Source organism: Salmo salar, chromosome 04, assembly GCF_965601325.2.
Source record: "Salmo salar chromosome 04, fSalSal1, whole genome shotgun sequence".
Taxonomy (NCBI): domain Eukaryota; kingdom Metazoa; phylum Chordata; class Actinopteri; order Salmoniformes; family Salmonidae; genus Salmo; species Salmo salar.
This window is the reverse complement of record NC_138294.1, coordinates 34,944,931-34,958,024: the sequence shown is the minus strand read 5'-3', so window position 1 is coordinate 34,958,024 and position 13,094 is coordinate 34,944,931. Positions and strand designations below refer to the sequence as shown.

Sequence of the window (13,094 nt, the reverse complement as noted above, 5' to 3'; positions counted from 1 at the left end):
TTGGTGACGATGACATGAACATGTATTGGAGTTGACAGGCTAATTTTGATGGGTGTGAATGAGGAGATTCTGATCTATCAACAACACATGGGCCCTATGTGTGGAATTTCCATGGGGTTTACATTGTTTTGTCAAACTCCAAACATCTCTTTACCGCATGTATTAAAACCCTACCACTGGGCTTGGCCCTTATTCTTCAATGTTTGCAGATCAGTATGGTGGAAGCTTTACTACTGTAGTGCTTATACCTATCCAGACCCTTCAGATATGCTAACATCGACTAGTTAGGGCCAAGGGGGAGGGACAGGGAGCAATTTGAGACCGAGGTGGGTCTTCCATTGGTCTAAACACCTCACCTCTCCTTCCCCATTGGCAGCAAAGTAGTTCATCTCAGTCACGTCCACCAGCTTTACATAGTTGCAGGGCAGTGGAGCCCCCACATGACCTGGGCAAAAAGAGATGAGTTGTCACATTCCAGTAACACTTTATTTGGCTGTTCTTTCATAATGCAAACATGGTCTCATAAGGTTTCATGAAGGTTCCAGTGAGCCACACAAGACACAGAAGTAAAACTGTTCTTGTTCATTGTAGAATCAGAGTGTAGAGCCATTTGTGTGACTTGTTTGTTGGATTAAACATGTGGTGGTATGCATTGTGCGATGTGTCGGTAAAGCTTGAATGTGTGTATTACCTGCTGTCCAGTCCCCAGGCATGGACATGGTGCACCCGGCTGTGCACTCAGTCTGACCATAGCCTTCATAAAACTGTCAAGTAGAAGCAGCAGACATTTATTTGAAAGCATTGTAATTAAGTAACTTGTGTTTCTCATGCTAGTATCATCTATCTTTTGGCACCACAGCACCTGGTTGGGTGTGAGGTTGATTCCCAAGCATGAAGTGATTGTTTTGACTGATAGAAAAGAACATTATATCCAATCTTTCTAAGGCGAATCCTGTTGAACAAACAGGAAAGGTCAAAGAGGGACTCGTTTCTCTAGGGTATGAGATGGGCTATACTCCGAATCGCTACCTATGAGACGGGCTAGATTCCAATTCTCTACCTGTAAACTCCCCCTGAAGGATTTAAAAGGAAAGGTATGATGAATATTCCAGCCATGCTTCCACCAATCCAAACAATGCTTTTAAATGCATGAGGGAGTGAATGAATGAGTGCACATACCTCTTTAGAAGGTTAGAGAATTGGAACACAACCAGGCTCTGCATCCAAATTCTCTGAGAAAGGTTGCATTTGTGCACTCTTCCCCATGCATTTATAAGCATTGGATTGGTGGAAGCATGGACTAGAGGGAGTTTATCCTTTCTTACACCTGTCGTTTAATTTGTAAATCCATGAAGGGAAGTCTCACCTGGCAGCCAAGAGCAGCCCGAAGGAAGGTCAGGACGGTTGGAGACACTGGGGCCGCTCCTGTTATCATCAGCCTCACACGACCCCCAAGACTGTTCTGGAGAACACAAAGGAGGAAAGACGTTATTGACATCCATGGTTGTACCTCACACAATAGAACAGCGATTCTCAAATTTGGGTCGCACGTGTCTGAGTAATTATATATTTTTTGGGGGGGATTAATGGAGGAAAAAAGAACTGTCTGAAATGATAATGAATTTACAATTTTAAATCTCTGAACAATTTTTTCAATAACATTTAGAGCTATTATAGAGCTATTAGCAGTGCCATTTTTGGTTGATTTTCTGGTCTCAAACCAGTGAGTTTATTAACCTTCAACGACAGCGGCAACCAGTTTTGAAGCATACCAGTTATTTTATTGTTGCCTGTATTACATGTTATTTTGGCATTAATATGTGTCAGCATTACTTCCATGCTCGCGATGAGGCAAGTAACACTGAAACATGCATGAGAACATCAGATGTTCCGGACGACTGTGTGATCACTCTCTGCAGCCGATGTAAGACTTTTAAAACAGGTCAACATTCACAAGGCCGCAGGGCCAGACGGATTACCAGAACGTGTAGTCCGAGTATGCGCTGACCAACTGGCAAGTGCTTTCACTGACATTTTTCAACCCATCCCTGACTGAGTCGGTAATACCAAAAGAACACTAAGGTAACCTGCTTAAATGACTACCGACCTGTAGCACTCACATCTGTAGCATGAAGTGCTTTGAAATGCTGGTCATGGCTCACATCAACAACATTATCCCAAAAACCATCCTTAGTTTTGGGGCGACAGGTAGCCCAGTAACCGAAAGGTTGCTGGATCGAATCACCAAGCTGACAAGATAAAAATCTGTTGTTCTGCCCCTGAACAAGGCAGTTAACCCACTGTTCCCCGGTAGGCTGTCATTGTAAGTAAGAATTTGTTCTTAACTGACTTGCCAACTTAAATAATACAGATAAAAACAGGTCCACAAATGATGCACTCTATTGCACTCCAAAATGCCCTTTCACACCTGGACAAAAGGAACACCTATGCGAGAATGCTATTCATTGACTACAGCTCAGCGGTCAACACCATAGTGCCCTCAAAGCACATCACTAAGCTAAGGACCCTGGGACTAAACACCTCCCTCTGCAACTGGATCCTGGACATCCTGACGGGCCGCCCCCAGGTGGTATGGGAAGGTAACACATCTGCCACGCTGATCCTCAACACGGGGGCCCCTCGGGTGCGTTCAGTCCCCTCCTATACTCCCTGTTCATTCATGACTGCACGGCCAGATACGACTCCATCAAGTTTGCTGATGACAACAGTGAAGGGAAGTCTCACCTGGCAAACAAACTAACATGGTCCAAGCACGTCGTGAAGAGGGCATGACAAGACCCATTCTCCCTAAGGAGATTTGGCCTCAGTTCCACATCTGCACTGTCGAGAGCATCCTGACGGGTTGCATCACTGCCTGGCAACTGCTCCGCCTCCAACAGCAAGGCACTACAGAGGGTTGTGCATACAGACCAGTACGTCACTGGGGCCAAGCTTCCTGCCATCCAGGGCCTCTATACCAGGCGGTGTCAGAAGAAGGCCCTACAAATTGTCAAAGACTCCAGCCACCCTAGTCAGACTCTACTACTCCTACTCCTGGGGGGGGGGGGGGGGGGGGCAGGTAGCCTACTGGTTAGAGCGTTCGGCCAGTAACCAAAATGTTGCTGATCGAATCCCCGCACTGACAAGATAAAAATCTGTCATTCCGCCCCTGAACAAGTTCGTTAACCCCCAGTAGGCCGTCATTGTAAATAAGAATTTGTTAAGTGTTAAAAAATATATATTTTTACTTTAACACCTCTACCTACATGTACAGTCGTGGCCAAAAGTTGAGAATGACACAAATATTAATTTCCACAAAGTTTGCTGCTTCAGTGTCTTTAGATATTTTTGTCAGATGTTACTATGGAACACTGAAGTATAATTACAAGCATTTCATAAGTATCAAAGGCTTTTGACAATTACATGAAGTTGATGCAAAGATTCAATATTTGCAGTGTTGACCCTTCTTTTTCAAGACCTCTGCAATCCACCCTGGCATGCTGTCAATTAACTTCTGGGCCACATCCTGACTGATGGCAGCCCATTCTTGCATAATCAATGCTTGGAGCTTGTTTGAATTTGTGGGTTTTTGTTTGTCCACCCACCTCTTGAGGATTGACCACAAGTTCTCAATGGGATTAAGGTCTGGGGATTTCCTGCTCCATCATGCTGGAAAAGGCATAGTTCATCACCAAACTGTTCCTGGATAGTTGGGAGAAGTTGCTCTCGGAGGATGTGTTGGTACCATTCTTTATTCATGGCTGTGTTCTTGGCAAAATGGTGAGTGAGCCCACTCCCTTGGCTGAGAAGCAACCCCACACATGAATGGTCCCAGGATGCTTTACTGTTGGCATGACACAGGACTCACCTCGTCTTCTCCAGACAAGCTTTTTCACCGGATGCCCCAAACAATCGGAAAGGGGATTTATGAAAATGAGAATCACTTTATGAAAATGACTTTATCCCTGTACCTATTGCAGAGTATCAGTCTGTCCCTGATGTTTTACTTGGAGAGAAGTGGCTTCTTTGCTGCCCTTCTTGACACCAGGCCATCCTCCAAAAGTCTTCACCTCACTGTGCGTGCAGATGCACTCACACTTGCCTGCTGCCATTCCTGAGCAAGCTCTGTACTGGTGGTGCCCCGATCCCACAGCTGAATCAACTTCAGGAGACGGTCCTGGCACTTGCTGGACTTTCTTGGGCGCCCTGAAGCCTTCTTCACAACAATGGAACCGCTCTCGAAGTGTTTGATGATCCGATAAATGGTTGATTTAGGTGCAATCTTACTGGCAGCAATATCCTTGCCTGTGAAGCCCTTTTTGTGCAAAGCAATGATGACGGCACGTGTTTCCTTGCAGGTAACCATGTTTGACAGAGGAAGAACAATGATTCCAAGCACCACCCTCCTTTTGAAGCTTCCAGTCTGTTATTCGAACTCAATCAGCATGACAGAGTGATCTCCAGCCTTGTCCTCGTCAACACTCACACCTGTGTTAACGAGAGAATCACTGACATGTCAGCTGGTCCTATTGTGGCAGGGCTGAAATCCAGTGGAAATGTTTTTTGGGCATTCAGTTCATTTGCATGGCAAAGAGGGACTTTGCAATTAATTGCAATTCATCTGATCACTCTTCATAACATTCTGGAGTATATGCAAATTGCTATCATACAAACTGAGGCAGCAGACTGAAAATGTATATTTGTGTCATTCTCAACTTTTGGCCACCACTGTACATATTTTTTAGGTATTTTTCTTAAAACTGCATTGTTGGTTAAGGGCGTGTAAGTAAGAATTTCACTGTAAGTTCTACACCTGTTGTATTTGGCGCATGTGCCAAATAACATTTGATATCTGTCAGCAAATAACATTTAAAGTAAATAAATAAATAAATAAATAAATAATAATAAGAGTTAATAAAGCCACATACAATCATGGTCTCTTTTTTGCTTTCTGTGGTGGTGGGGCAGCCAGCGGAAAATACTGAGCGTAGGGGTTGGTAATGTTCTCTAGTTGCCACGTGATTGGCTTACTGTTATGTCACTCATAGGGACACTACATCACTGCAAAATCTAAGGGGAGTGCTTGAAAATTCAAGCCCCTTGGGTGCTGCCATAGTTACATTACAAATGCCCATCCAAGAAGGCAAAAGGTCATTGGCCACAGATAAATTGACGTCAAATCACGTTATATCTACTGTAGCTATGATTGGACTGATCATCATGAATGAATCAAGTCGACAATCTACTGGCGAATCCATCCATCCTTGTCATATGAAAATAATTTATCAATAAAGCAAATTGGTGCACATCGGCCATAAACATTATACAAAAAGTTGAAAATCACAAATTCAACAATGAGTGGTTTGGAAGGAATTAGTGGCTAACTGCAAGCATCTGCTAAGCAGTCACTAGCCTGCTATTCAGTGGAGTTGGTGTGTGGGCCAAGTCTGGGTTTGAGTCTTTTCCAAGCTTAAAGGGATAAACATTCAACATTGGCCATGCTGTCAATCCAGCATGACTTCTGCTGCATTCAAAACAACTGGAAACTTGGAAATTTCAGACTTCAGTGAGTTCAAGACAACCTTACCACTGCTACTACACCTGGCTTTGGGACTGCTGTTGGGACAGCTTTGTGTAGGCCCTAACAGTTTGTGGGCACTGTTTTTCACCATTATAGCGCAATTAATGTATTGTTTAGTGCTGTGTTTTGTAGCGGCTTTGCTGCCAAGCATTCCAACAACAAAAAAATTGTGGGGAGTCTTCCACCAAGATTTACATGCTAAAATCGTCACTGATCAAGAATATGGGCAAATAGTAATTACTAACAATGAAAGTGGTGGGAATGTTGTTCCCATGTCATGAAATTTCTACATTTAATATCAATACTGCATTTAAAAACAGACAGAAAAATGTATATAAAAACGTAACATGTAAAGTGTTGGTCCCATGTTTCATGAGTGGAGATAAAAGAACCCAGAAATGTTCCATACACACATTAAGCTTCTCTCGCTCAAGTTGTGTGCACATCCCTGTTAGTGGCTTATCAAGAAGCTGATTAAAACAGCATGATCATTACACAGGTCCACCTTGTGCTGAGGACAATAAAAGGCCACTAAAATATGCAGTTAAGGGTGCATGCAATTGGCATGCTGACTGCAGAAATGTCCAATTAATGTTAATTCTCTACCATAAGCCGCATCCAACCTTGTTTTAGAGGATTTGGCAGTACGTCAACCAAACTCGCGTGTAACCACACCAGCCCATCTGGCTTCTTCACCTGCGGGTTTGTCGGTCTATAATAAAGCCTTTTGTAGAGAAAAACAAATTCTGATTGGCTGGGCCTGGCTCCCCAGTGGGTGGGCCTATGCCTTATCAGGCCGAACCATGGCTGTGCCCTTGCCCACTCTTGTGAAATCCATAATTTAGGGCATAATATATATTTTTTCAATTGACTGATTTCTTTATCTGAACTGTAACTCAGTAAAATCAATGACATTTTTGCATCTATATTTTTGTTTAGTATAGTTTTACAGATTTCATGTCGAGCAATTATTTTTTGCAATGCGAATAATGGGTCGCGACAGACAACCTGGTTCAATATGGGTCCAGAGGCAAAACCAATTGAGAACCACTGCAATAGACACAACCTTAAGATAAAGTATTTTTTGATTTTGGGGTCTGTGTGGGGGTATTCAATCGGGGACGATGTTGGAAACAACATGTTATCCTCTGGATTGTACATTTTTCCCCCCAATCAAACATCCTCGGGATCGGTGTCCCTTCCACGGGATGGTTGAGCTAACATAGGCTAATGCCATTAGCCTGAGGTTGTAAGTAACAAGAACATTTCTCAGGACATAGGCATATCTGATATTGGCAGACAGAGTCAACTCTTGTTAATATAACTGCACGGTCCAATTTATAGTAGCTATTACAGTGAAAGAATACCATGCTATTGTTTGAGGAGTGCGCACAATTTTGAACATGAAAAGTTATTAATAAACAAATTAGGCACATTTGGGCAGGCTTGATACAACATTTTGAACAGAAGTGCAATGGATCAGTCTAAAACTTTCGACATACACTGATGCCATCCCATGGCCAAAATCTAAATTGCACCTGGGCTGGAATAATACATTATGGCCTCTCTTGCATTTCAAAGATGGTCCAATTTAGTTTTTTTAACCAGATCTAATGTGTTCCATTCTCCTACATTCCTTTCACATTTCCATAAACTACAAAGCGTTTCCTTTCAAATGGTACCAAGAATATGCATATCCTTGCTTCAGGGCCTGAGCTACAGGCAGTTAGATTTGGGTATGTCATTTCAGGCGAAAATTGAAAAAAAAAGGGGCTAATCCTTTTAAGGGTTACATTATAATGCTTCATACAAATTTGCCATGATGAAAAATGCTAATGTGTGGCACTTTCTTACCACCAATTGTTTTTACCATTAACCCTCGTCTTTACGATACCCACAATCCTAAAAAAATTGTTTTGTTTTTTTATTTAACAGATTTTTACCTTGTCAGCTCGGGGATTCGATCCAGCAACTTTTCGGCTACTGGCCCAACACTCTAACCACTAGGCTACCTGCCGTCCTTAACCCTCACCCAGAACCCGAAACCTAAACTTAGCTCATATAAAGTTACAACATTGTCCTTTCTAGCACGATCATCAGGTGCCTATCCATGGGTACCTGGACTTTTTGGAAGATGAGCTTGTCCCACAAGCTGTCCTTCCTGACTACGCCATTCATCATCTCTGCATGCTTCCTCCTGGAGGCGAAAACCAGCAGCCATCTTTTCAGTGGCGTGTTGGCCTGTCCGAAGATCTTTGAAGGAGAGATGAAAAATAATCGTATTTATTTGTCTTGCAAAGGATATTGGTCTTATGCCCAGCTCCCAACCTTGTGCCTTCATCAAGGGCAAAACTGGAGTGGATGGATAGCAACAATCTGGAAAGCAGCAGCCCATTGGTTGACAGTTCAGTTCGCTCTGTTATAGCCCAGCCCAGGATTTGAACCAGTGCCTGTCCAGCTACTGGTCCACCTGTCTGACCTCTGGGCTACCTACCACCCATTCTCCAAAGAAGAGAGAGTATTCAACAACATATCAAACCCCAAAGCAATCTAGGCCATGGAGCTATTTTAAACCTTTGTGGTCGAATTCAGTCCAACCCACCTCTGCAATGTTTATGAAGCGTCTTGGTTTCCATACCATTGCCCACACCCACCCATGCTTTAAATAAGGTTTTGATACACATGTACAACTATTCCAAGACATTTTTGTATTCATCTTTTATGCATGTCCCATTAAAATAAATCCAGCTACTGGTACTAAATGATATGGTCATATTATAGTCATAAACATCCCTCAGGGTCTACAGTGCATCTGACCTTGTCAAACATGCGGTTGAGCAGACGGGGGACGACAGGGAAGACTGTTGGCTGAAGGGTCTTCAGGTCGTCCATCAGGAGCCGAATGTCCCCCTGAAAGTAGCCAATCCGTGCACCGTGCACCAGGATCACTCCCTGGAGAAGGGTGGAGGTGTGAGAAGGAGGCAGACGAAAAAGGAAGTGTCCGTTAACTGTCAAGTACACGTGTCAAATATGTTCCAATATATTTTAGGTGTTTTAGCTTTGAGTTTGCACTTTTGTGACTATTCTATTGGTTCCATGGTAGCGGGCAAACTAAATCAAGCTAAGTTCAATTATTTGACATTAAGTGTATTAAAAAAAAGGCAATTTGCGATTGCTACATCCATTCTGGGCCTTTTAAATTAATTCTATTCATCTATACACAGACAATGATTCTTGAAGAATGTGCCTGATAAACTTAGTCCAACTGTCATACCCCATCAGAATCCAAAATAAGCTGCAGTTTATAAAATGCTGTCATAATGCTGTGCTGATAAATATTTACAATACATGTTTAACTTTTTGGTTTATAAACAAAGAAAATGTAAACAAACACTATATAGCCACAAAACAAGGTTAAAACTCTAATTTTGATATCATGGATGGTCAATCCTTGCAGTCTCAGTTTTAACAAGGGTGAATTGAAACGAGGGGTTCCTGCTTCTCGTCATTCTATCAGTTTCAGTACGTACCTCCACTACCCTCTCAAACATGTGTGCTAGAGGTAGGTAGGACATGTGAATGTCATGGAGGTTCAGCATGCAGTGCACCTGCGGAAGACACACACACCCACCCGCGTCAGGCATTGCATTACCTCAAAAACCCTCTCAAACATGTGGGCCAATGGCAGGAAGGAGATGAGCACATCCTTAGTGCTGGGCTTGAGTATGCTCTGAGTAGACACAGAGCGGAAAAAGATATGGAAGGGAAAAAAGGGAACGGATAGGAGAGGACAGACAGGAAAGTCAAAGTCAACATGAAGATTGAGGAACAAGAGCGAGAAAAAAATAACTGACTGGATTTTAAAGGGCATTTAGCAGGGGGGTGGGTAAGGAAGTGCAAAGGCGGCTTGGAAAATAGCAGCTTTCCACACATTGTGGAATACAACAGTAAATATTAACATGACACTAAGCATAATAAGTGCCCATTTTGTTTTACTTGCCCATCTAAGCAGAGGCAAATGTTAAGATAAAAATTGCTGTTTTTAAGCCAGGTTTGTTATTGCAAATAAGAACTTGTTTCCTATTGTTACCAGGTTGAATAAATTCTACTTACTGTTATAAGAAAGCACTTCTGATAGTTTCACAATACCTATATTTCTTTTGATATTCACAATGTTTACAATTCCTTTGATAAGCCATTCAAGGAACAAATTCATCAAAAAGGTGGTTAGTTTACCTCTGTTATCTTGATGAAAGCAGCACAATTGGCGATAACATTGCCATGTGTAAGCATTCCACCCTTTGGGTTTCCTGGGAGTAAAAGAAAACAAGTGACCATTTATTAAATCTTGAAGGTTAGATGCTTCACGTTTCCAGTACACAATATCACTAATAAAAAGAGTCAGTAATTCATGTGTGTGGGAGAGTCTCCATTCATGGAAACAATGGATTAGTACCATTTTTCATAAACTGGATCATTCTTGTCACGAGGGTCCAAGTGTAACACACATCCTCCTGATCATGCATGTACACAGTATGTCAGTGAGTGTTACTTCAAACTTGACTATCATACTTTTTGTATTACATTATACATGTCAGTGTACTGGCCTATTTTTCTACTGTGTTGCTTTTGAAATAAGACTGTTCATACTTTTAAAAATGTCTACTCTCCCTACTTTGAATCCCTGACTATGAAAAGCCTGACAGTCTTGAAGTGTTTGAACCCTCTATAGCCATTATGGATATTCTCTGACCCTGCTGGTCCCCTATCTTGGTAAAACACATCTGGCCTTAAATGGTACTCTTAAAATCTCTACCCGGTACAGCGAGAAGAGGACTGGTCACCCCTCTAGGTTTCTTCCTGTTCCTGCCTTCTAATGAGTTTTACCTGGCCACAGTACTTCTACCTCTGCATTGCTTATTCTATCTCAAATCAATTCATATTTTATTTGTCACATGCGCTGATGCAACAGGTGTAGACCTTACCGTGAAATGCTTACTTACAAGCCCTTAACCAACAATGCAGTTCAAGAAATAGAATTAAGAAAATATTTACTAAATCAAATAAAAAGTAATAACGAGGCTATATACAGGGGGTACCGGTAACGAGTCAATGGGCAGGGGTACAGGTTAACCGAGGTAATTTGCAGTGGTGTAAAGTACTTAAGTATCTGTACTTTACTATTTATATTTTTGACAACTTTTACTTCACTACATTCCTAAACAAAATGATGATGTACTTTTTACTCCGTACATTTTCCCTGACACCCAAAAGCACTTGTTACATTTTGAATGCTTAGCAGGACAGGAAAATGGTCCAATTCACAATCTTATCATTTATTTGTAAATTATGTCTAAGCGTTGGAGCGTGCCCCTGGCTATCTGTAAGTAATTTAAAACAAAAACATGGTTTTGTCTGGTTTGCTTAATATAAGGAATTGGAAATTATTAATACTTAAAATATATTTGATCAATTACATGTATTTTTGATACTTAAGTATATTGAAAACCAAATACTTTGACTCAAATAGGATTGGGTAATTTTTTCCACCACTGGTAATTTGTACATGTAGGTAGGGGTAAAGTGGTGACTATGCATAGATAATAAACAGTGAGTAGCAGCAGTGTAAAACAAGGGGGGGGGGGGGGGGGGGGGGGGGTGTCAATGCAAATAGTCCGGGTGGCCATTTAATTCATTGTTCAGCACTCTTATGCCTTGGGGGTAGAAGCTGTAAAGCAATTTGTGACAACTACCGATGTAAAAAAAATAGCTTTATAAAATACATTTCATTGTTTTAAATGTGGGATATGCAAATTCTGAAATACAGAGTAATGACATGAAAGCTGAATTAATGCACACACACCTGTGGTTCCACTAGTGAAGCAGATGAGTGCCAGGTCCTCTGGTGTTGGGGGCTATAGCAGACCACAAAGAGATTTAAGAGCGAACTAGTAGCACGTTATTTTAACAGTACAGACATACCAGATAGTCACAAACAAATAACACAGTAAGGACAGAGTAATAACCTACTAATATTATTTGTTTCTTTGGGATTCATTAAAATCACCACTGTTTGAATGAACCGCAATATGGATTTGTACAGTCCTACTCACCAATGGCTGGTGGTAGTGGGCTTTGCCAACAGCCTGAGGGTGACAAAGAAACCGTAAAGAAAACATTAAACACACTTCAGTTACATTTTTCCCGCATTGAAACATTAGCTTACTAACATAAGAAAATATAGCTGGGATATGCATAACCAAACAAAACTGGAGAACAGATCAAAATGAGGACCCTGCTCGAACAAGCTGGTTCTCAATGAGCCTCTGGATAAGAGCCTTTGCAAAACGTGAATACTGTGAACATAGAAGTACATTACATTTTACCTCCACATCCTTCAGGCTAAGGATCTCGATGCCGCTCTGCTGCCCGCGGTCCACCAGCTCCTCGTCGAAGGCCTCCATGAGCACGATGGTCTTCAATGTGTGCTCCTTACCCCTCACGCAGTCCAGGATGAGCCGCGCTTTGTCAGCCAAGTCGCAGATCACTGTAGAGACGGCGGCTAAAAACATGGGATGGCACTGGGTTATTTTTTGTCAGCTTATTTTTTTATGTTCCGTGATGGTAGTAAGGGTGTGAGGTATAGTCCTGTCTATTGTCCTGAGAAATTAATTTAGTTACACATTAATTGAATGTTCTTGTATAATGCCTACAACAGTGACATAACCATGACTTGTCATCTAATGACAGTTTATGCAGATTACATCTTTTACGTTTTCAGTGTTAGTGAGATTTCAGTGCATCATAATGCTTCATAACAAGTTTATGACAAACTAAAGTAATATTTGAAAGAATAACTTCTATATCATAAACAAATATTTGAGGGCCGCCGTGTCTGCTGGTTGATATTAGTTTATTCTACAGCTGGTGAGGAAGCCAAGACCGACATGTTTAACAGTGTGGAATGTAGCTACTGTAGCCCCTTAACACATGTAGATCTGGAAGGATTCAATAGGTGTAAGAACTATGTAATAGCCCCACCTTGCTTTTTGAATTGGAACTTCTACCATATTACTTGAATCTAACCCATTCAGCTCTAAATAACTGCCGTCATATAGAATATTGTGTGTGTGGTATTCATGAGTAAAATTGCCATAGACTAAGGGGCTTTTCCTGTTCTAGCAATTCTATTTCTAAAGAAAAGTCTAGGGGTCGATTTTGGATATCAGGCCGCACTTTTGTGACCTTGTTCCAAATGGCGTTTCTGGTTTCCCTGCGACATACCTTGGTTGATGATGTATTCAATGGCCTCGACGCCTAGCGTGTCATACAGTGGTACACACACCAGGGAGTATGTGTAACAGGCCAGCTCTGAAATGGTCCACTGTAGGAGAGGACATGGATAACATCAGTACAGGGGTAAGATTTTATCAAGGTTTGACGCCGGGTCCGAAATCATTCTTGCAAAAAGTATATACTGAAATCAGCAAAAAAAGAAACTTCCCACAGTCAA

At 41.8% G+C, this 13,094-nt stretch overlaps 1 protein-coding gene across 2 annotated transcripts in view; it reads right to left on the bottom strand.

Moving 5' to 3' along the window:
- acsl1a (acyl-CoA synthetase long chain family member 1a) overlaps positions 1–13,094 on the bottom strand; it is a 51,375-nt gene that overhangs the window by 7,649 nt on the left and 30,632 nt on the right. The window contains exons 6-16 of one of the 2 annotated variants that reach the window (XM_014195507.3): positions 12,866–12,965; positions 11,968–12,143; positions 11,695–11,727; positions 11,445–11,496; positions 9,818–9,891; positions 9,234–9,311; positions 8,399–8,533; positions 7,700–7,834; positions 1,367–1,462; positions 692–764; positions 357–445 (exon numbers count right to left, since the gene is read on the bottom strand). In XM_014195507.3, the coding sequence (XP_014050982.1) occupies positions 357–445; positions 692–764; positions 1,367–1,462; positions 7,700–7,834; positions 8,399–8,533; positions 9,234–9,311; positions 9,818–9,891; positions 11,445–11,496; positions 11,695–11,727; positions 11,968–12,143; positions 12,866–12,965 (1,041 nt within the window). 2 annotated transcript variants of the gene reach the window in all.